The sequence below is a fragment of the Larimichthys crocea genome, chromosome XXI (genome assembly GCF_000972845.2).
Source record: "Larimichthys crocea isolate SSNF chromosome XXI, L_crocea_2.0, whole genome shotgun sequence".
Lineage (NCBI taxonomy): Eukaryota > Metazoa > Chordata > Actinopteri > Sciaenidae > Larimichthys > Larimichthys crocea.
The window spans coordinates 12,784,673-12,807,911 of NC_040031.1; the positions used below are offsets into that span (position 1 = coordinate 12,784,673).

At 41.7% G+C, this 23,239-nt stretch overlaps 1 protein-coding gene across 2 annotated transcripts in view; it reads right to left on the reverse strand.

Moving 5' to 3' along the window:
• Positions 1 to 6,722: 6,722 nt before the first annotated feature.
• LOC104925413 (PDZ domain-containing RING finger protein 4) overlaps positions 6,723 to 23,239 on the reverse strand; it is a 119,987-nt gene continuing 103,470 nt past the window's right edge. For both annotated transcript variants that reach the window (XM_019272618.2, XM_019272619.2), the window contains 5 exons: positions 15,617 to 15,715; positions 13,361 to 13,423; positions 11,748 to 11,849; positions 10,798 to 10,926; positions 6,723 to 10,005 (listed from right to left, as the gene is read on the reverse strand). In XM_019272618.2, coding sequence (XP_019128163.2) covers positions 8,545 to 10,005; positions 10,798 to 10,926; positions 11,748 to 11,849; positions 13,361 to 13,423; positions 15,617 to 15,715 — 1,854 coding nt within the window. In that variant the 3' untranslated portion in view covers positions 6,723 to 8,544. The remainder of the gene's footprint in view (positions 10,006 to 10,797; positions 10,927 to 11,747; positions 11,850 to 13,360; positions 13,424 to 15,616; positions 15,716 to 23,239) is intronic.

Consider the following 23,239-nt stretch of genomic DNA (forward strand, 5'->3'; position numbering starts at 1 on the left):
ATACAAGGTCAACAATCTGTCCACTGTGGCTGCGTTCTTATGGAAGAGTTTTGTCTGTAACTGTGACTAATAACCTAATTTCCTCACCAGAGATGCTGATCAGAACCTGACTTATCCTTTCAGATGCTCATATGGGCATATTTGCCTGTAATACATGTTTCATGTTTACAAAAAATGCTGGCCTAAACAAAATCACATGCACTTAAGATAATGAAAATACCTACTCTGTAATGGCTACGTACACCAATCTTCTTAAAAGATGACTAATACTACCCTCCAGAAGCAATTTTAATTGATTGCACTGCAGCATAGCAGTGATGCTCATAACTTTACATACTTTATGAGATGTCTTTGTTCTCTATGAGCTCATATCCCCAGGTGCCCTAAAGAGCAGAGGGCCCACCTGAGGACTTTTGAGCTCAAGGGCATCTTAGGTAATTATTCACCGAACAGAAGAAACAGAAGCACAGCAACAGAATATATGAACAAGGCAAGATGTAAGAATTAGAAGCTTTCCGAAATCATATTGTTTTATGCCCCAGAAACACTTGGAATCACTCCCCAACAAACATGACCCAACTCGAGTATATGATTTGTATGAATTGTGTTTCCCTAACCTAGTTTAACAGATAAAGAGAATTACTGAGAGTCCATGCATAATGTAGCAAAAACAATAAAGCAATCCACAAGAGACAAATCCTAGTGTACCATGCAGATAGGATATTCAGAAAGGTGGATCAGGATGACAGTGATGTATAGCCTATTTACCACTCGGAGCATCAGTGCATTTTGTGGCGTATGTTACTCCCAAGGAGTATTCCACTGCTCCACTTTTTGAATCCGCACCATTAGAGACTGCAGAGGTTGATATTAAAACTAATAGCAGCATTTCAGCAGCAGCCTATCTGCCGTAAATGTGACCTTCTCTTAAACACACCAGGGATATCTTAAAAGTAGCAACAATTTTTTTTTTCTCCTAATGGAGAGAAGACAGTCAGGGCCACGAAAGGGCAGGGATTTAGTTAAAGCACACTGTGATATAGATTTTGACCCTGTATGTGTCTGCGTGGCATTTTAAGGTAGTGGTACTCAGCTGATTGGCCGGAGTAACACCTAACAAAAGCAGTTATCCGGTTGCCACTCCCCCATCGTCCTCTTTTTTCATTATAAAACTCAGCACTGTCAAATGGTCTGCAAAGCACTATGAAATCAGTGGCCATGAATCATTAAGCCTGCACTGACTTCTGTAACTTACTGTAATAAAGTATAATGGTGCACTCCAGCCTCAAGGTCAGTCACTGTGAGAAAGACTCTGCTGTGCAGTCAACTGCATCAGCCCTCCCTTTTGCATTCAACTTAATCCTTCCAACGATCGTCATCCTCTTTTGGACAGCAGCACACCTTGTTCATCTTACTTCAAAGCCGATGCAGATTATCGTCTACGTGGACACCAGCTTTTTCTTTTTCTTTTTCTTGTGCAGTCTTCAGTGGTATCTCAAAGGATTTAAACTGATGGAATAGTAAATGCGCATCATAATGGATGAGGCTTTGTATTAGTGACTAAAAATGGAGAGGATGTTTTGAGTTGCAGAAATGATTTAAGTGGTTAATTGAGAAAAGGCACTTTGTAGTCCTGATGTTTGCCATTCTCCATGATTACCAAACAAAGCAGAATACAAGATGGGCCCCATTACCATAATCACTTTTGACATTTTGTAAAAGTAGCAGGTAATGTTGGCCTTTCCTAAAGACTAAAATGTATTCTTAATCACAAAAACATTCAAATCTTCTTTGGGTATAATTTCTTTTTTTCTGTGAAACTTAACATAGCCTATTTATGAAGTAGAGCTACAAAAGAAAAGAGCATACCACTTCCTGTACATGTGACAGTGAAAAATGTATCCCCCACCAGTTGGGTTGATAAAAATCAGTGTGACGTGTGCAATTTACAGATGTCATGTTACGAGATTGAGGAAACCGTTTTCGCTCGCTGCCGTTTGGGAGCTGTAAATGTGCAAAGTTAGTCTATGTAAATTCAAGCTGAGATGACTTATTTGCAATATGTCGATGATCCAAAAGAAGCACAGTCTACATTATAGAGAGGCCATTACTCACTGGCTCGCTCTCTGCAGAAGCAGTGCGGATCATTCGCCTGTGGCGAAGCCTAGAAGCAATGAAGAGCTGAGCTCTGACCAGTAAGGCCTTCTGGCAAGGCTCTCATTACTTCGAGTGCAGGTGGCCCGCTACCCAGAATGCAACTGAACAAGCAAAAAATCTCCTGCTGCTTGATACTGCACTGTATCAACCCTCTATAATGGCAGGAGTGCAGAGATATGAGTTCAATTCACATACAAGCTAGGATTTCATTAGGAAGTGCACTGGGAGGCCAATTAAATCAATGTGAAGACAGGCCCAGTTATGAAATTTCTTTATGACACATAGTGTAATACACATGAATATGAAAGAGTAAGCGATGAGCTCACCATGACTAATGAAAAAGCCTTCTCTTCTCAGTAACCATGCCGACACTGAAATAACACGAGAAGGCGTAGAGGATCAATGTTTACATTGAGTAATAAATGTGAAACAGACCTTACTATGCGCCATCTGCCAGATATTATTTATTAATCCTCAAGTTCAGCGAAGCAATCACAGACTCCGAATCACATTAGTAATTTCTCTTGGATTCAGACTGACCCACAGCTCATGAATAAGAGAGACAGAAACTTTACAGGAATGTTAATGGTTTTCATAGAGACAATGAATGTACAAAGGACGTGCAAGTGTTACATTTGTATACAACACAGAGTTTGCAGGGTTGACCACACATGTCAATCATTTCCACCCTGGAGGTTAGTGAAAACAGCAAGGTGAGAGACTGGCGGTTTACCACTTCAGGCTGGGAAGGCGAAATTCGTGAAGGATTTTCAAAAGAAATATTTGGAGAATCTAAATTTAGGATTTTTACTAAATACCACTGTCTAAGTGACAGGTGCTTTGCATGTAGGGCATTGATGGACAGTGATGGTTAAAATCTGAATTTTGAGACCTGAAGCCTCGCACTGATCCAACGTTAAAGATGAGTTGGTGAAGGAAAAGTAGTTTGAAGCCTCGCTGCTTTTTTGTTATGGTTATTTGGAAACACTGGTGTTGTATAATTTGAATAATAGTGCGAGCTGAATGTTGCAAAGAGATTATGTTTCCACCAGCGGGTATTAACCAGCTCTTAAAATCTGCAATATTTGTCTATGAATAATATACTAGCGTACCTCTGTTTAGGGCTCACGGTATTACAATATGTTTTAGGGAGTATTATACATATTCTAATTGCAGCCCCAACAGTACATGTTTGAGACCTTTTGCAGTATGTATTGCAGTGTGGTTCACCCATTGTATGAATAATGAATTGTAATTAGAGCTCTAATTATGCTCTGAAATATTCACAGGTTTTTAGCTTAATAGGTCCCATAATGCGTTTGGTTGGGGTGAAAATGAAACAACAAATGACACATAAAACAGGGGGTGTGAAAGAAAAAAAAAAAAACAACAAGTCCAAATGGTTCACAGAAGCAATAAAAGATCTCTGCCAATAAAAATGACACACAAACGTATCCAGCAGAGAGTTTGAATACACAGAGCTGTGATGAAGCAAATAGTGAGACAACAGAAGATTAGACTTTTCAACTAATCCTGAAAACTATTAACTTGTGTAAATTTCATATTCTATTCACAGTTGGCTGTAAACACTTGGCTATAAACCAGGTTTTCTGCATGGTGTGAGGCTGGAAATGAAGAGTGAAGTGAACGTGAAACAAATTTTATTTCATCAGCATGTGAGTTTTTCCGGCGAATGCTTTCAAATACTGCAATATGAGGCAATTTACTGTAGTCTGTGAAGTGATCAACACACACAAACCACTGCTGTCTGCATTTCTGTACTATAAGCTTGCTGATTGCAAGCTTATAGTACAATATAAAGCATATCTGAGCAAAATTCACCACTGACTTTTCTTTTTTTTACTGTGGTACATTTTGGTTAAAAGTCTCTCTTGGAACAAACACACCTTCTGTCCTTCTGTCGGTTTGTTGGTTGGTCCCTCGGTTTGGTCCAAGCTGAGGAATCACATGTAGATGGAGGGCCATGAAATTCTGTACAAACATTTACATTCCTTTGTGGATGAAGCCTTGTGACTTTGGTGATCTCCTTCCCCATCATGGTCCCCTCAGGATTTCATTTGTCCAATACTGACTGACTGACTGTAATATTTTTGTCCAAGTGACATTTCCATGAGCCTCTGGTGCACATTTGTGTTGTCATTTTGAACATTAGTATCAAAAACTGCAGTTACTTCTCAACTTCCACTTAAGGCTGCCGACAAAACGAATTAGTCTCCATAGGCCCACAGGAGAATGTTGAGGAGGTGTTGATGCCATCCACCACAGTTCTCCTGTGAACAGAGTTACCGTTGTCTTTTGCTTGATTAAGCCATATAAATTCAGAACAGCTGGCTCAGCAGTAACAGGCCGCCCATAGCACCCTCATACACCGCTACATTTGGCAAGATAGGGGGGCAATTATTACAACACAGCAGTTATGATATCAAAGATCAAAGCCGTCATCAATTTCCAGAGTGACATCGAGAAAACGCGTGATCCGAAGCAATTACCGCTTTCTTACGAGCCTCTGAGATGAAGAGGGAGAGGAGACACCATGAAGTAGATTGTGCCATCATGTGTCAAGTGGATCTGTATGTCAATAAATATGGGCCTCCCTGGATGAATAATGATAGAGAATTTGTAGTTTCTGTTGTTAAGGGAATCCTAAAGGTTATCAGTAAACATTCATAACAGAGGCTATAGCTTTGTGTGGCTGCATGTGTGTCTGTGTGAGTGGAGCACTGAAGAGGAGATGTGCCACTGCTATCTGTTTGACATTTCTGTCAGTACTGGTATTTGAACTGCTGGGTAGCTCTGACAAATGCCATGGCTGTCACAGGCTCGATTTTAATTACACCTGACTGGGTCTTCCAGGAGCCCAGGGATGAACTTAATTAGCGAGCAAGCACTCGGGCTGGTTGTGGCTTTAGTTGGTACAACTCACACTGCTTCTGCGTCTGTGGCTTTTCATTGGCATTTTAATGGTCTCTGTCTATACAAACTGAGAGTATTAACAAATGAGGGGAGAGCAAATGGACTCAGGGTATGGCAGGAGTCTACTTTTCAATAATGTTTTGTCATATAAATGGAGATGCTTTTAAGTGCCAGACACTATAACGGAAATGGAATCACACTAAATGTGACACCTTGACATTATGAAACAGTACTGTATGTAAATTAGTGTGCCAGTAGGAAATGTTTTCATTGTGTAGCACAGCCTGAGCAATTTTGTCTTGTAAGGATGGAGTTCTTCACGGGCCAACGTAAGATTTAGTGGCATCTAGCAGTGTAATTGCTGACTGCAACACCATCACCTCACCCCACCCCTCCCTAGGAATAAGAGAAAAACTATTTTGGTGTTTAGTGTTTAGTTTGTCCACACTTATCCTCAGCAGGGTCACGTTGGGGCTGGACCAGCTGACTTTGAGAAGCGGGGTACACCCTGGACATGTCGCCACTTACACTCATGGCCAATTTAGAGTCACCAATTAACCAATTAAGTGTATATCTTTGGATTGTGGGAGGAAGTTGGAGTACACAAACACCGGGGTGAACATGCAAACTCCACTCCGAGATTCAGACGAGGAACCTTCTTGCTGTGAGGCCACAGTGCTACCCGCTACCCCCACAATGCCGCAAAAACATAACCTCTCTTATCATCAGGTGATTATACGCTGATGAAAACACAAGTTATGCATATTGTATTAGATTTCTGCCATATTCTGTAAATAGAGCCCCTCAATTTTACACAATGGACCTTTTAAGTATTTGGAAATATGAATGTAATAAAAAAAATAATCCCAGCAATGAAAATAAGCTTGGCAACAAAAACATAGACATAATACCCCTGGGTAACCCAGAACAATTTGTACTCAGAAAAGGCATGTATAATAATATCACTAACACTAAAAAAGGTGAAATATAAAAAGGAGGTTTTCAGGTAAATGGAAACACAGAAGTACAGAACTGTCTTCAGGCAGTAGCGTATCCGTGACACTCCAATTTCAGCCACAGCACACTGACAACTTAAGATAATACAGACACCAGAGTATCCCAGTAGCTCTCCCCTGCATATGACAAGGCCATAGCAATGATTAAGTGGTTGGTACATTTTAATAAACACAAAGCCATCCAAGTGGAAGGTGATTTTAATTGAAATCCTCTGTTTAATCACTTAACATATCCACAAAGAGGGAAAAAAAGGTGAGTCACTAGGAGGAGATATGAGGTGTGCTCAGTGAACAAGTAATTCTGTTTCACTGACTAGACTTGTTTTTGCCCTCCACCCCTCTCCTTTTTTTCCCCCTCAGTATCATGAGTGAAGACTAGAAGAAGCAGCGCATATATTAATGTTCACGTTCACTGTTCACCTCACATACTAGAGAAAAATAACTTGATTTAACTCCAAATTTTAATGTGCTGGATCCTTGGATATATTATGTAACTGTTGTGTTCAAAGTCTGTCTGTATTCACCTGGCACCAACTGAAAAGTAGCAGCAGATATTGGTTCTTCCTCAAATGTCTGAATGGGGAAAAAAACAGGATCCAGTGCAATGTTATACCAAAAAACAATAATTTATTGTCATTTCTTTTGCAAAGATCACCATTATCACACATTTTAACTGGCTACAAATGTGCCAACTACGCATTACTCGAAATTAGACCATTGACATTGACTCCAAACAAATACAGGGATCAGTTTTAAAATTTCAAATTTACAATATTTCAGTTAAAAATGAGGCTTTTGGAATGAGTATACTGTACATGTAATTGAACTATAAAGTCTGTTGATAAACAGCAACCCATTCATTTCACCAGTTTAGTTTTTTGATGCTGTGTTTCTGAGTCCTGCTCAGTGGCAATCACCCTAACACAAGTTTAATGTGAGCGCAAACATAATTCAGTAACCACTATACAATATCTATGAGTTTTCCCCCAGCTACTAAAAACTCAAATTATACAATGTATGAATAAGGCTGAATAATAACGTCTCTGTTGCGCAGAGATATCCAGAAACAGTTTGTTGGAATATTAAATCAGTTCGCCACACAAACGTATCGTTGATTCAGTTTTTGCTGTTTAAGGCTATGCTGAGTAAAGGTGTAAGTGGAGAGTAAAAATGATGTAAAAATACTGGTATGTAAAAGCTATGAGCAGGTCCATCTGTTGTTGAATATGTAGAAAAAAAACCTCAAAATAGTAAGCAAAAATAAAACTGAATACAAAATTATTATTATTTTTACCCAAAGCTGCAAACCATACAAACAAAACTGCAGCATTGGCAATGAGTCAGAACATGTTGGACTCTTGGGATGTCTGTGTTCCTTTACACCACAAAATCTCTGTTTTTAGAAGTACAATATATAGTACATAATTCCCTGTGCCCACAGAGTTGTTTTTCCATTAACCTGTTAGTGTAGCAGCTCCTCGTTTGTAGCTTTGTACGAAAAGTGGCTCAAGTTCACAAATTACAGAAACAACACGCGAAGAGTTCCATTGTAATGTGAGGTATCGAACTTTTAAAAGGATGATTTTCCTAAAATTACTGATGATAAAAGTTCTATGTTGACCAGGAACGTTTGCTCATATTAACAAATTACAATGTTCAGTGATCTGAAACCTCAAAAATAGCATTTTTGAGGTGAAACATGAGTTTGAAAGAGTTTTTCCCCTTTCAGGTCATTGAATTTATTTCAATTCATTAAATTTGGGATTCAACACATTCTTGCCGTAGTCACTCAGTCTTTCATTATACAGTACTATGATTGGAATGCATGACATTTGTACTTTTTAGAGCTGAAATTTGTACCATATTTTACCTTTTTTGATACCTGTATGATTAGACGTAATAAGACTGATGCTCTGAAAAATAATCTGAACTACTTCTCTCGGCACAGAGTGTTGCTTATTTCAGCTTTAAAGGACAAATAGTTCATCAAAGGGGCGTTTAAAAAACTTGGAGAAAGGCAGGAGACCCCACTGATTCATTGTGTGTTGTTGCAATTGTCAAGTACACAAAAGAAAATACTCAACTTCTCTTAAGATGCTCATACAACTTATTTCGAGTTATATGGTTACAACATAAATATGAAAATAGAATTGAAAAGATAAACATGTTTAGAGCGAAGTAATAAAATAATTATATAGTCATAATTTCATAGAAAAAATGTTTTTCCCCATAGAGTGATGTGAAAAACAATATTGAAAAACATGAAAAAAAAAAAATGCCATGACACCACTGATAAATTCTTTACAAAATGCTTTTTGGGTTACAAACTGTGAAAAATATTCCTATTGTCCTCATAAAAACGCCACATTGAACGAGGCAAGTATATTATACCGCATGGGGTAGAATGTGTGTTTTCTTTGTGTTTTTTTTATTTTTTTTATACAGTAGTGACTGATAGGAAGGCGTTGTGCACCTTGGCTCCCTCAGGGGCCTTAGTACCATGACTCATCAGCTCCTGGATGGTCATCCAGTTGTCCAGGATCTTCTTGTTGCGTTTCTTCATCATCTTCTTGTGGCTGAGCTCTATAATGCTGACTTCCTTGCGACCTTCGCTGCTGCTCTGAGGGTTCTCCCTCAAGCTTTCCAGCCGACTACGCTGCATGAACTCTCGCCTTTTCCTCTGCTCCTTCGCCCTGACCAGGTGCTGCTTTCTCTCCTCTTTACTCCAGTATCTCCCCATCTTCATTTCACTCATTGCATCATCGTCTGTGGTCATCCCCCCGCTGCGCTCTTCTTTAATCTTTAGGGCTCTCTCCCTCAGGATCTTGTCTCTCACAGGCCTCTTGGTGATGTAGCGTGTGCCGTCGCTGCGAATCTTGACTTTCCACTCCATCTTGGGCTCATCAATGGGCATCTGGGGCTCTTTACAGACACTGAGGAGGCTGAGCTGGCTCTGAGCGTACTCCACAGCTGATCGCTGCTGGATCAGCTGCATGTAGCTCTGGTAGTGCCGGGCATGAGCTGGGATGTTGACCTGCCTCTGCTGGGAACTGTGGGATGGGGAGAAGTAAGGAATCTGTGATGCACATGGCTTTAATTTCATGCCGCTCTCCTCCTCTGCTTGAGGTGCCTTGTTCGACTCAGAAGGATTGCTATGGTCGGGACTGCTGCTTTTGCCTGGAACTGGAGCACGGCATGCAGGGATTGGGCTTGAGCTAAGAGAGGGGCCAGTGGCAAGGCCACTGCAAAGGTTCCTCTGGTTGGTGAGACTAACCATCCTCTGGAGTGAGTGCTCTGGGGAGCGGTCCATTGCTAGAGGCGTGCTCCGTGAACTCTCTGCTGTGTTATAGGCACTGGAGCTGTCCTTGTCTGATTTCTCCAGCCTCTCGTTAATATCGGCCAGCTTACCCTTTGTGGGCTCACTCTGATGGAGGCTTTGGTTTTTGGTTAAGGGTGCAGAGGGAGACTGCTGGCCCTTACGAAGGTTGTGGGCCTGCATGATGTTCTGACATTCGAGCTCGATGCTGCGCAGCTCCTCGTTGAGCATGCGTAGCTCATGCTGTACGCCGCCCTGCTCCCCCATGCTGCACTCAATGGTGCTGCGGTGGCTGTAGAACAGGTCGTATTCGCCGCTGTTACGGATCTGACACTTGAGCTCCAGGAGCTGCTGGAAACGATCGCCCTCCGCCTCGTCGTCGTCCTCATCCTCTTTGTCCTCCAGTCGCGTGGAGCTGGTGGTACGGTGCGTGTCCCGATTGTCTCTCAGACACTGAGACAGACGTCTCTGGATATGTGCCAGGACGTTGTGCTCGGAGCTCTCCATTCTGTCTCTTATACTCAGCACGCCATCTTTATGATGAGGGAGCGTGGAGCAGGTGGGCTTGTCATCTTCTGCTCTCTGAATAAGATGAACAAGACATAATGATGCACTACTTTCTTTTAATGAACCACACCAGGGTTATTTTTCTTCTAATCATATGCATACAAATGTTATTATGGTAATGAAATGAAAAGGTAAACTGGTGTTTTTCTGGTATAGTTTTGAAATGAGGACAGAAAACAACAAAGAAAATCAGAAGTACAGTATTTAAGAGTTCAAAAAGTGCAACACTATTCTGCATTGTCCTCAAGGATTACATATGCTGTTGTTCTACAGCTCTGTTACTTCAGGGATTGTTTCCTCTCTTCCACGTCTTTGAAGTTCCATTTATGTGTTTTTTTTTGTAGCATGCTATCCTCTCAACAAAACAGAATTTTAAATTATGATTACTAATGTTCAGGATTTAAATGTTCCAACAGTCCCCTTCCATAAATATTTATAATCATTATTTTATATCCATATTTCAAAAGGGGCAAAGTTAGTTTTTTCACTGTTGTGCTAAGAAAATTCAATGGAGAGTTTGATTCAATCTCTGCCACTGGCTAGATCTCTTTTATATTGACTGTGAATGATGACCTAAAACAGTCAAAGCAATTATTGGTCAGTCTGACGGTGTGAGGTTTATAACAGTCTGGGTTTTTTAAATTTATATCTATTGCTTTTCAACTAATTAGTGTTTAGGAGATTTATTCTTACCGAGGAAAGCACATAAAAAGAAACAGCCTTTCCAGAGTTTCTTAAATCCAGATAACAAAGCTTTGGCATTGACTCACTAATCCAGTTAGGCATTATGTGTTGCCGCTGTCTGACCTGTTCATACTCCTGCAACTCCTGTAAGGCAGCTAATTCCATCTCCTCTCTCTGCTGCTCCTCCAACATTTCCATCTTCAGCTGCTCCAGAAACTCACTGTGCTCATCATCCAGCCAGGCCTCCTCCAGCTAAGGGTGAATGAAAAAGGGGGGAGCATATGGAGAAAGAAAGAGAGTGAGAGAGGGGCAAGTGTTATTTGTCAAGGCCTAAAGCTTGTGGCGACACAGTGTCTCAAAACAAATAGTTGGGTGTTCCAAATGGGTGCCCAAATGGGATTTTCCCAGCATGGTTTTGAAATAAGAAACTGCAAGCATCAATGTGATGTGGTGTTTGACTGATATGCAGCTGCCCATTTCTTAACCACCATCACCACCACCACCACCCCTCATCTTTAAAACATGCATTGTAATCTTAAAAATCAAGCCAATAGAGTTTAATGGACATAAGACTGCCACCTCTGACCCGCTTGCTCCATATCATCCATCATCTGTTTGTCTGCTCGACGTAAACCAAATGGGATCCATATCTGAAGACTTCAGATTTACTACTGAGAGACACATTTAATTACAAAGAGTCTACTATTGCTCCTGGCTCATCTGCACTGCGGCAGAGTCCTTTCACTTATTTGCCATCGGCCTTGGGCCTGAACTCACTCCACATTAGCATGCCATTAGCTTTTATGGCTTACTGTTGGAAGTCAATTACAGTGGCGCTACATAAAAATAAAACATGATGAGGTGTCTCAGTGGTGGCTTCCTCTAGGAGTGGTTGTGGCGGCGGGGGCGAGAGAGGGGGGGGGAGGGTTGGCTACTGCTAAGGTTTACTCTGAGCAAATATACCGTACATGACAAACCTTCAGGGCTGTAATTTGTGAAGAGCATGCTTCCATTACCCATTTTAGGTGTGCTTTTCATTCAGCGAATGAAAGATGTGCATTGTCATTTCTAACCTGCATCTCAGGCCTGGCAACCAGCAGCACGATGTTTCTACACTCGTCACTGGAGAGTGCAGCCATAGCCTCCTCTCTGTCTTGTACGTCTTGGCCATTAATCTGAGGATGACATACAAACATGATTACCACACACACTATTAAAGCGAGATGCAAGCAAGCAAACATGTATTGTATACACAAGCACATTCGTACGCTGAGGCCAGCGTCATTCTCTCAATATTCAAGCTCTTAACGAAAACAAAGTACCACAATAAAAAAGTAGAACCGGGGAGCAATACTGTTTTTATTTTTTTATTTTTCTGAGGGAAATGCTCTGTGTTGCTTCCTAATACGAAGCAAGACCCGGGCAGTGATTATGAATGGGACAGTAGCTGTGGGCTGACGGGGGTGTTGTGTTCACCAAAGTATCCGGGAGCGTACATAAATCTAGCCGTACAATTAACTGGCCAATGACAGGGGGCGTCCATCTTTTTGCAGGCAGAGTAATGGCCCTGTCACTGGTGGATAATAGTGGCAGAGTACTGGTCTGCCTCACAAACACACACGCCCCCTCTCTTGGCTTAAATCAGTCACCCAACACACGGTGGACACCGGTAGACAATTAGACCAACAGTGCTTATGCATCCGGCCGCCCCCTGCATCTAATAATTGCTTGCGAAGACTGTTTTCTTCTGCCGCGACTTTACTGCCGTTTCTTCTCTCATAACGCACCGCTGTACTTATTAAAAGACATTTTTTGCAAATAATACAACAGTGTGCTCTTCAATTCCTAGACCTTCACCTCATCCTACCCCTGTTTACTGTGCGAATTATCGCCCAACCCTGCTGTTTCCCAAATCTCTACCGAGCTTTTGAGCCTGTTTTTATTATGGGAACTGCACCTAGCCACTGCAGTTTGGTGCTTGGAAAGTAGTGCACAGGCAGACAAAATTAAAGACAACTAAAGAGTCAGATGGAGAACATAAATAGCTCAAAGGAGAGTGAGTATTGGACTTGTCAGCATTCATCAGGTGGCTTGAAATCAGTGCTGCTTGAAATGTAAAAAGGAAATTGTTTGCCCTAACAATGTAATCAGGTCATGTGTGGTTTTCACCGTGTTTTGCTGCCTTCAAGTGTCCAAAACAAATCCATAAATGCAGCTTTTTACATTACAGTTTGAGGATTGTCTCCGTAAAAACAATAATTACCCACCTAACCCACAGAGGCAACTCTATTCTGCCATCAGTCGTAAGAAGTGCCTCTTGTTGCCGGCATCAGAGTTTCTCTCAATCTCAGGCCTGAAGATGAACCTAGGGGCTAATAACAGTCATAGCCTCTCAGCTATCCCACAGGAAGCAGTGAGCTGCAGCACAGCGCCATCCTGAACCAGAACTCTTAAAAAACCCCCGTTGGTGCTGAGTCGGTAACTAAAACAGCCATGGGGGCATTTCTCCCACTCTAACAGTCACAGCAGGGTCGAGTTCCCCCTTTAATGTGCTGCCATTAAAAATGAATGGGCTCTCGTGCTGGGAGACAGTGGTTGAGTGCGACAAAATAAAAGTGGGTTTTTATGTTGAAGCTAATGAGAGCCTGTGTAGTGGAAGCCAGTCTGAGAGAGTGTCCTACTGTACCTGTAAAATGCGATCTCCCTCTCGGATGCGTCCATCTCTGGCAGCAATGCTGTTTGGACAGATCTGTGGAGGCAGAAAAACAAAATAATGCCTCCAAAACACTTTCGATCCTTTTTCAGGAGAATCGCAGAGTGCCTGAAAATGTTTTAACTCATTATGTAGACATCTTCTAGCAAGACATGTCTAGACTGTTATTAACAAGGTGAGCAAAACAATGTAGCTGTGCCGCCATGGGAAGACCTTAGATGTCAAATGGCTTCGCTGTGGCTGCCTGGGCAGTTTTCAAAGCCATTTTAGTCCTGAGAAAAAGCCACAACAAACTGAGTTATCACCTTTATCATTTAGGTCCTAAATTGCACCCGCCTCAGTTGTTATATTCTGGCAGGTTTATATAGCACAAGCCTCTGCATATAGCATTTACAGCCTGTAACTCAACCTCAAGACATGATGCACCTGCCCCTCCTGTAACTAATGCCAGTGAACAAGGGGGCAGGACACTCTTTCATCAGCCAATCAATCGGCGTCAGGGGCCATTCGTTTCACTCTCTTCTATCAGGTGAGATCTCTGGAGATGGTGAGGTGCCGTGGCACTCCATCTTTGTGAGAGCCCCACTCCTACACAGAGGAGGACTCATTAAACGGGGAGGAACTAGACAGGAACGGGGGGTAGGACTGAAAGGGACAGAGAAAATTGAAGGTAATCTTTCTGCAGTTATGTGGAGAGCACCCAAATCATGAGTAATCTACATTTGAAATATCAGAAAATGTGGGAATCTATTCATTACTGAAGCTATAATTATGGTGTGATTACAATTTTGCCACACAGCAAGAAGGTCTTGAGTTTCAGACTCTCAGCTTTGGTCCATTCTCTGTGGAGACTTTCCAACTATGAATGGTGAGGAAAGGTAGGTAGACTGTGGGCTCTTTGCCCTTTAGTGTGAATTCAGTGTGTTTTTTTGCCCCTGGAATAGACTGGCATCCTGTCCAGGATGGACTCAGCCTTTTTGCCCTTTGCATGCTTGGATAGACTTCAGCCCCCTGAGTAGAATTAAACAGGTGTAGAAAATGGATGGACTGGTGGACTAGAGAAATGTTATTTTTCTTCTCTTGTTCTTCTGAATTATTTAACCATTGTACTGTGAGACAGTGGAAACGAAGGGAAATAAACTTAAACGACAACTCAAAGTAACGTGGCCATTCATCAAGCTCTACAAAGGTGTGGAATTTAGATTGATTTAAAATGACCTTGCATTGTTCTTAACTCTCTGTTGTTGATGTGTTCTCACTACTTATGCAAGATCAGAGCATGCAACACCTCCTCGAACACATCCCGTATACAGTGACATTCAGCCACCTCATCTAAATGCAGCGCACGTCTCTTAGCCCTACTTTTTTTTTGCAGAACGAACACTTAAAGATGCTGCCAGGAGCCACAGACCACAGTGATTTATATTCAACACAGCTCTCAAAAGCCAACACCTTGCAAGGTCCAAGTCAGCTTCAAACGAATGAGACAGAAAGTTGAGCAGAGTGGGGAACAGTATTATCAACGTTTCCAACAAGTGGGAGAAAAATGCTAACATGTATCTCGCAGCTTGCTTGTTGTATGTCAGCTGCACCGATAGGACTGCATGAAGAAACCAAACCTGAGAGCGTTTTCAGTTTTTGTTTTTTCCCTGCCTTGGCAGTCATTTCGTGTTTATAACTGACACTGTAATCATGCAGCTAGAACATTGCCAAACTGTTCAACAATGTCATTTCTGTTTGATAAAAGAGTTCAATTTTAAAATTACTATACCCAACAGAGAAACCTGCTGTGCTCACATGAATACTAAAGTTAATCATAAATTGGACGATGAATATTAAATGTCACAATTGATTTAGTCATGGAAATCTCAGTTGTTGAGGCATTTTACTGAGGCATTTTAATCTAGCCATGATGACTGCGTGTAAATTTAAGATTTCAAAGAACTCAAATAAAAAGGGGTCTGTAGAATGCCTCAAGAGTGTTTATATTTTCATTTTTCAAACAGCAAGCAGTCCTTTAAGCTTGAAAATGTATGTTGCTTTTTTTTGACAGTATCTCCAGGAACAAAGCCGAATGGGGAAAGATCAAAGAGATACGATTCTGTTTTTAGAGACTTCTTGACATACAAACTATATAAGTTGGAATATTCATCACTCATGGTGTTATATGAAGGAAATGAACCCTTTGAGCTAAAGTCTATCATCTTGAAAGGGAAGTTATCCACTCACCTCGCTGACATAGATGGCCACATCCTCCTCTTCATCTGTTCTGTAGCACAGAGTTAGACCCAACTTCTCTTGGCTGTTGAGTCGACACAGCTCTACTTCCTATGTAGATAAGAGGGAAAATACAATGGATGTAAAAACACTGTTAACATGAAGATGTTTAGTAGGTTTACAACATCTTAGGCTTAGGCCAGACTGCAGGTGAATCAGATTTGTTTGGTGATGGGGAAGTTGTTAGTTTCACAGGTATTGAGGGTGGTACCAAATTTCACAGGGACCCATCCATTAGTTGTGGAGACGTTTCATTCAGAACCACAAAGGTCACCTCATGGTGACACTAGAAGTAAAGCCATGGGATCACCAAATAAATTAATGGGATTAATCCACAGGAGACTGTGATTTCATTGAGTTCATTCGATTCTTACTGGAATATTTCAGTCTGAACTAAAGTGGGGCACCGACTGACCAATATATGGACATCCCTTAAGAAAACTCAAGTTGAACATTTAAGGACATTGGAAGTTCATTTTTGACCATGGAAACACTAGTTGACAAAAACTGTTTCACCAAAAGGGTAATTTAATAGCAGGCTATTTAGCTATTTAGTAGGAGTTTTGAATATATCCCACAGTCTTCCAGTTTGCTAGAGTTTGTCATGAAATTGTAGATGGTCAAATCTTAATTTCTGAGCACTTCAACTCAACATGGAAAGAAGTTCTTGAACTCTCCACATAAATTCTTAACAATCTTGATGCATAATGGCTACACAAACATTTGAACGTTTGTTTATGTTCCAATGACAATCAAATCACAATGTTTCTGCACAGAAATCAGACTTATTTTTGAGTTGTTAATTGAGTCTGAGTCAACTCTCATCTGAGGTTTTCGAGTCTCAAAGTGTTTGATCATGAAAGACATTCTCAGCCCGCAGAGTTTGATCGGTGAGGCTTTGATAAATGTCAGAGGACCGCAAGTGTTTTTCTTTCAAGCCATCGCCAAGTTATGGAATATCAGCCTATAAATAAACTGTAATTATGCTAATTCTACCAGATATACATAGTTACTGCTATACTAAAGTATTCTGTATCTTCCCTTGGGGAGAGATCAACAAACTATTGACTTACAAATCAGTGATCGTCAAATTTCCCACGAGCCTCTTGAAACATAGCGAAGTATCCGGGCGTCAACATGAATTCTTCATTCAAGTTCATGAATCCACATACACGCACAGTGAGATTTCATTAATAACAGCTAGAACATGAGTGAGTGGCACAGTCCCCTCTAAAGTATGTCGTAAAATATGGAATCAAACACAACTTCCAATTCCTCTCAAGCTTGCTGACAGTTTATGTACACATTTTGCACTCGGTTAGTTACAACAGAAGTGCAGCCAGACACCAACCAATACAAGCCTGTGCCCTATGTCCAAATGCTGAAACATATCAAGGGTGTTGGGGGGGAATCGAGTGTGAAATGACCTCTCCCTCTACCAAAGTCTTTATTAGAGCAGAAACACACCAACTCTCAGCAGCAGGAGCAAGATGGTTGAGCATGGAGGGAACAGAGAAATGGGTCTGCGGTGGGGCTCACACAGAAACGGAGAGATTCATTTCCTCTGTGACAAGTATGGGTTGGCTGGTTACACGTGCCAGATGTGGCAGGGCTTTGCAAAGGGGATGAGGGGGGTCGTAGTCTGTCCGTGGTAGGATGAAATGAGGGAAAAAGGGAAATACCACTGCCAGAGAGCCGCCACCTGCTGCCTCTGGCTACTCCTCGTAAGCTGTTTATGACCCCCCACTTCCTCACAAAAAACACACACACACACACAAACATCTTTAGGCTCAATTCCCATTTTCTCCTTCTCCCTTGTCACTCATTTCTTCCAACACTCCTCTACCTCTACTTTTCTCACACATTGACAAATCATTGAGGTGTTTTTGGACCAGGGATCTGCTGCTGGGCTAAAAAATCTTTCTACATCCCTGTACACTCCCTTTTGCTTACACACACAAACACACAACGTGTACTCAGCAGAGCGCACACAGACACAGAGAAAAAAACGCTGAAGAAAAACGACATCATCTGAGCTTTGTCGTTTTATCTTTCTCGACAGCCTCCACCTGACAGGGAGCTCAGATCTTTAATTGACTGTCTCAGAAGCAATGACAACCTCAAATCCCGACTGATATGTAAGGATTCAACGTGAACGACGGAAGCAGCTTTGGTCCCGACTACCTGAACAAAGTGAGCTGCAAAATCAGTCATTAGCTATATTAAAAATGTTACTAATGAGCTACCGCCATTATTGTTGGTAGAGATGTTATTAAAGCGGCACATCTCCTGATGCAACGAAGCAGTCATGGAGGTAATGGGAGCTGTGGAGACAGGGCACATCTTGCATGCTAATATGATGTGAGAAGTTGTGGGATATCTGTGGGAAATATTGAAATCACTGGCAATGTCTCGGAGATATCCGTCTAAAAATAAACCACACAAATTAATTGCTGAGACTGAGGCGGAGCAGAAGTGTGAGCAGGTACTACATCATCCCTATCTGGCTCTGGTGAAACAAGCCTAAAGTTACCTCTGACTAATTAATGGCTAGATATAGTGCAGGAGACCTGTGGCTAAATGATCAGAGAAAATAGATTGCTACAATTACTGCATGTTGGATGAAACATCAAGTCTGTGTGTGTGTGTGTGTGTTTGCCTTCAGGGACATTATTCAGAATTTCCATGCATATATATGTATTTTGCCTCATACTGTACTGAAAACCACACGCAAGTGAAATGCTTAGACATCTCATCTGTGAGGCAATGTTAGGCAACAGGACGGATCTGTTTACAGTCCCTGCCAGAGGAGGTCAATAATTAGTGACTGTCTGTAATATATAAGACGAAAACAGTTTTATAGATATTTCTGGCTGTTGCGCATTGCTTTGCTGCCAGGATGGAAAGACAATGCGAGGTTACCGTCCACCACGTCCATACTTTGAGTTACAAAGTTCGGTTACTGCCAGATTGTTGTTGCATTTGACGGCGTTCCGGTGGTCTCCACTTAGACCAGTATATCGATAAATGAACGCTGCTTCGGTTAGGCTACTTGCAGGCTGTTGAGCTGAGATCAGTGTGGCGAACGGACAAACAACACTTGTTTGTCTGTATTTTATAATGATGAACTGCGAAAGCTTTGCAATAGTTCAAGTTTTCACTGTCATTTATAACTGTGTATAGGGCTGCCACGATTAGTCGATTAGTCACGATTACGTCGACGAACGAAATCGTTTTTTTGGTTTTTTTTAGTGGGTCAGGGACGGCCGCACGGAGCGGGAGGATCCCCTCGTGGGACCTCTCCCCGGCGCTTGCTGGCCTCCGCTGGGCGCATTTCCTCCACGACGGCTCTGGGTCGGCATGGAAAGACTCTGGGGCGAAGGTGGCTCATGGCTCCGTCCGCGAGGTTTACAGCGCCCGTCCACCCGCCCATTTCCGGGATAGTGAATTTATGCATGATCCGATTAGTCAACTAATCAAAAAAATAATCTGTGATTGGTCGACTATCAAAATAATCGTCTGTGGCAGCCCAAACTGTGTATGATCACATGTGTATGTGTGGGTTTCAGTCTTGTATGTGAGTTTGGTTTCATATGCCTCTGTGAGAGGAAAGGTAAATGTACGGTATATGCATGCTAATACAGAATAACATCACTAACGGCCCATCATATTGAACTATGTGCAGCACGCATACTGCACATATATAAGCCTTTCTTTTCTTTAACAGATGTTCTTTTGCTTTCTCGTTTTAAGACAACATTGTGCAGAAGAAAAAACCACCCACTCACACTCAGACGCCTCAGTAAAGGGAGGTTGTCTCCTGATCTATCAAACACACATTCACCAATCTCAGTCTAGCCTCTTCTTCTCTCTTTTGATTTTATTTTATTTTTTCCAGTTTTCCAGGCGAGCTCTCTGCCTCTCAGGCAAGAGATTGCGGCGTGGCGCATGGAAGAGGGCTGACAGTAAATTAATGACTGCGATGGCGTGATTAGGGGGAAGATTGCCGCCCACCATCAAAGCACACTGGATGCTGTCATAATAATCGCGCCTTTGATTAGCAGTAATTGAAAAAGCAGTCACAAATGCATGGATGGCCACCGCTGGCAAGAAGAGAGGGAAGACTATCTCTGAGCTTGGAGTACTTCGCTCCTTCAGAACTTAAAGCGAAACTAATCAAACGAATGGTTACTAACATGGTGTTGTGACTACGTACACATCAAGGGAGCCTAGGAAATGTGTGATGCTTCTGTGTGAAATTCTAGCTATAAGGCATAGCCTGTGTTTCATTAATCCAAACAAGCCAACCATCAGAGAGACATTATAAGAGTCCAGGATGAGGCAGAGAATTTCTCCCTCGCCTTTCCTACAGAATAAACAATTCAATTAGCTGAGCTACTGTACAATACAGTAACACACAGCACAATACTGTATAATTTCAGCTACACAGGGGCAGATGCAGTGCATTAGGGTGGAATATGACTGTCAGTGCCCTATGAGAACATTATGCAGTATAGACTTGGAAAATTTGAGATATATCGTAGTAGGAAATTGAACTATAGGTTGAATCATGAACTGTAGCACTGTAAACCCCAGTCAGTAATAAGAATTTTGCTACTCACCACCCCTGAATATACTAGACTGTAGCCTAAAATTGAGACTGTGTCTAACTTGTACAGGTATTTGACTGTTCAACTGTGGAAATTCACCTTTTCAGATATGTAGGAGCTACTTTTTTTCTTTTTTATTTCAGGGTCTGTTTTCATTTAAGCAGACTCTGATCTGGATGTAACTACTTTGGATACAAATGAGGTCCTTTCATAGCTACATAGATAAGACAGCGATACTGTCTGCATTCTTCAAGGTTTCTCCCATACCTTGGTTAATTTTAGTATTCGCCGATTACAGAAAGTTTTCCCATTTACATAATGTTCAAGAAACTTGTAATCTGGTTACATAAACCTGTATTCATTTGTTTTCAGCCAACTGGGGACAGCCCGACAAGCTTTATCTGGCTCTTTAGCTGCTAGATGCGCTGCTGTTCACCAATTAGTTGCTTACTATGTCGGTCTGCCGTTTGGTGCTCGACAGGTAAAGCCTTCAGTGGCATTATGTTTGAAATATTGAAAACAGCTGCCTGCTGTGGCGGGCAGTCTGGTGACGCAGCAGGGGTGCCAACGCATTAGGCTCCAGCAAAAAAGAAAAGTTGAACCTGGCTCAACTTTTGCCGCAATGCAACACAACATCATTTAGCGAGGCCATGATCTTTAAAACTACTTTGTGTATTTCTGATGTTGAGAAATTAAATGATTGGGAACTTTTCAGTTATACCCGGAGTATCGGAGTATTATAAAAGCGTTGCCGTGTTTGGCCATGTGATAAGCTTATAATCTCTGGATTCATTGTTAACATAAAACTATTAATTAAGGCTTTAGGTGCATGCAAAGACACTGATTGTAAAAAGTGGAGGTCTTTTCATGCTTCTCCTAATGTTTAACTGAATAATCTCCTGGATGGAGAGTCACAGTATATATAGTATAGTTTATCCTGTGGCCACCCTACGGCAACCTCCATGGCCGTGAAATGAAGTCATTGCATAAGTGCCAAAAACTGCAGTTCCTCGAACGTCCACTTGAGGCTGGAGTCAATCTCCATAAGCCCCCCATGTTCAAATGTCCAACTTCACAGCAGAAATCAACGCTTTTCTTTATAACTAATTTCCTTATCCATGACAACTGTTCTGAGTCTGATTTTTTATTTAACTCATCTGTTCGAATTATATTAAGGCCTAAAGTTATGTTGAATTAAGATGATCAGGTGTGTGCCATTACAGCGCAGCCTGTCTCCACGATCCGCATCTTTGCCCAGTTTTAGATTAGCCAGGAGGCGGCAGAGGCAGGACTGCCAAGATGTCTCTGTAGCAAAAACCACCACAGTCTAAGCTTCAAAACGACTCTTTAGAAACCTGTGGGTGACGTCACGGATACGTAACGTCCATGTTTTTACCGTCTATGTGGCCACTTATCTATTAAGTTCAAGAAAATAAAATTTCTGTGTTTTTGCGTGAGCCCAAACAGCTTTGAAATACACAGCATACTTTGAATGTGCACTTTTGTGGCAACTGTGATCTCTCCAATCACTATACTCCACTACTGTCACACGTTGATTGCCTTTATAGAACAGTCAACGTCTTGGTGTATTAGAAACGTGAATTAGATGTAGATGGTTTCCCTGTGATGTGATGGCAGACTGCTCTACCCCGCTGTGCTTTTTCATCTAACAAAGGTAATTTGAAGAAATGTCTTTCCTTCATTCTCTTTCGTCTCCTTCAGCAGGGAGCGAGGGATCAGGTTAACTCTCAAAGTGGATTTTTAGCTTTCGTCTACATCCCCCTCACAGCGTTTTCAGTTGACATACAGTAAGTGGGGCTGCATTACTGTGATATCTAACTCTCCAAGCATGAAATAAAAAAATGGTGCAGGCTACAAAGCATACACAGTATAATAGGATTTGTTAATAGCAATGAGGCATAAAGAGAGGCTTTAATATATTATATTTGTTCCGATTTGACACTGGGGCCTCTAGGATCCGAACGGGTGCACAAATCTCTTTAGGATGTGAAGAAACAGCTTAAGCTCAGTGGGTGGAAGGATTCAGAACAAATTTAAATGAAACAAATAAGAGGAGGGAGGGGTATGCAATCATCATACATCAGACCAGTCGGGAGGCCTCGCTGACAATATCCTCGCACCTCAATGACTCGGAAATAAAGAATACTGGACCAAAGCGGAGACAGAGTCTGTTTATCTCTTCCCGTCACAGTTGAATCAGTGCATCTGTACGTATATCTGTATGTGTCAGAGATCATCAGCCCTAAAACATCACCTATCCAACTGCTAACATTACTCCAGTAAAGAGGCTGAAGCAAAGAAATGTTTTTCCATCTCCATCTCTCTTTTTTTTTTTTCCTTTTTAACTAGCACCTGCCACACACACCTCACTTTAATTGGATTCGATCGAGCTCAGAGTCGCCCAGCTTGCTGGCTTTGTCTTACAGAGTTGTGAAACAATTAGCAAATCTCAGGTAACGGCGCCAATGTTTGGAGATTTTCAACTTTTTTTTCCCTTTCCTCTTTTTGCCTCAGAGGGGAAAAGAAAGCAAAAACACGGAGACATGTCATCATGCCAATGGAAGGAATGGATTTTTCAATCTGTCTGCAATGTGGCCGATCATCTGTCACTACTCTGCCCCTGGGATCTGCCTGTAGAGTCCATTAGTGTAGTGCATCCGTCCACCGATTGTTAAGCACCATTAAATATGAAGTGTTGGGGGAATGTGTGTAACATGTGTTGAAGAGGTCAGATGTGTGTTTGTGTTTGTACATATGGGTGAATTCGTTGCTGAAATATCAGCAGTAAAAACTGCAAATACTGGACTTTTGAGGCTAATACCCATACTGATACCTAAAAGTTCTGACAACAATATATTTGCTGATACTCACTTTTACAAAATATGAAACCATAAACCATTTTTCGGATCTATTAAAGCCCCGACATACCCATACTCCTCTCACA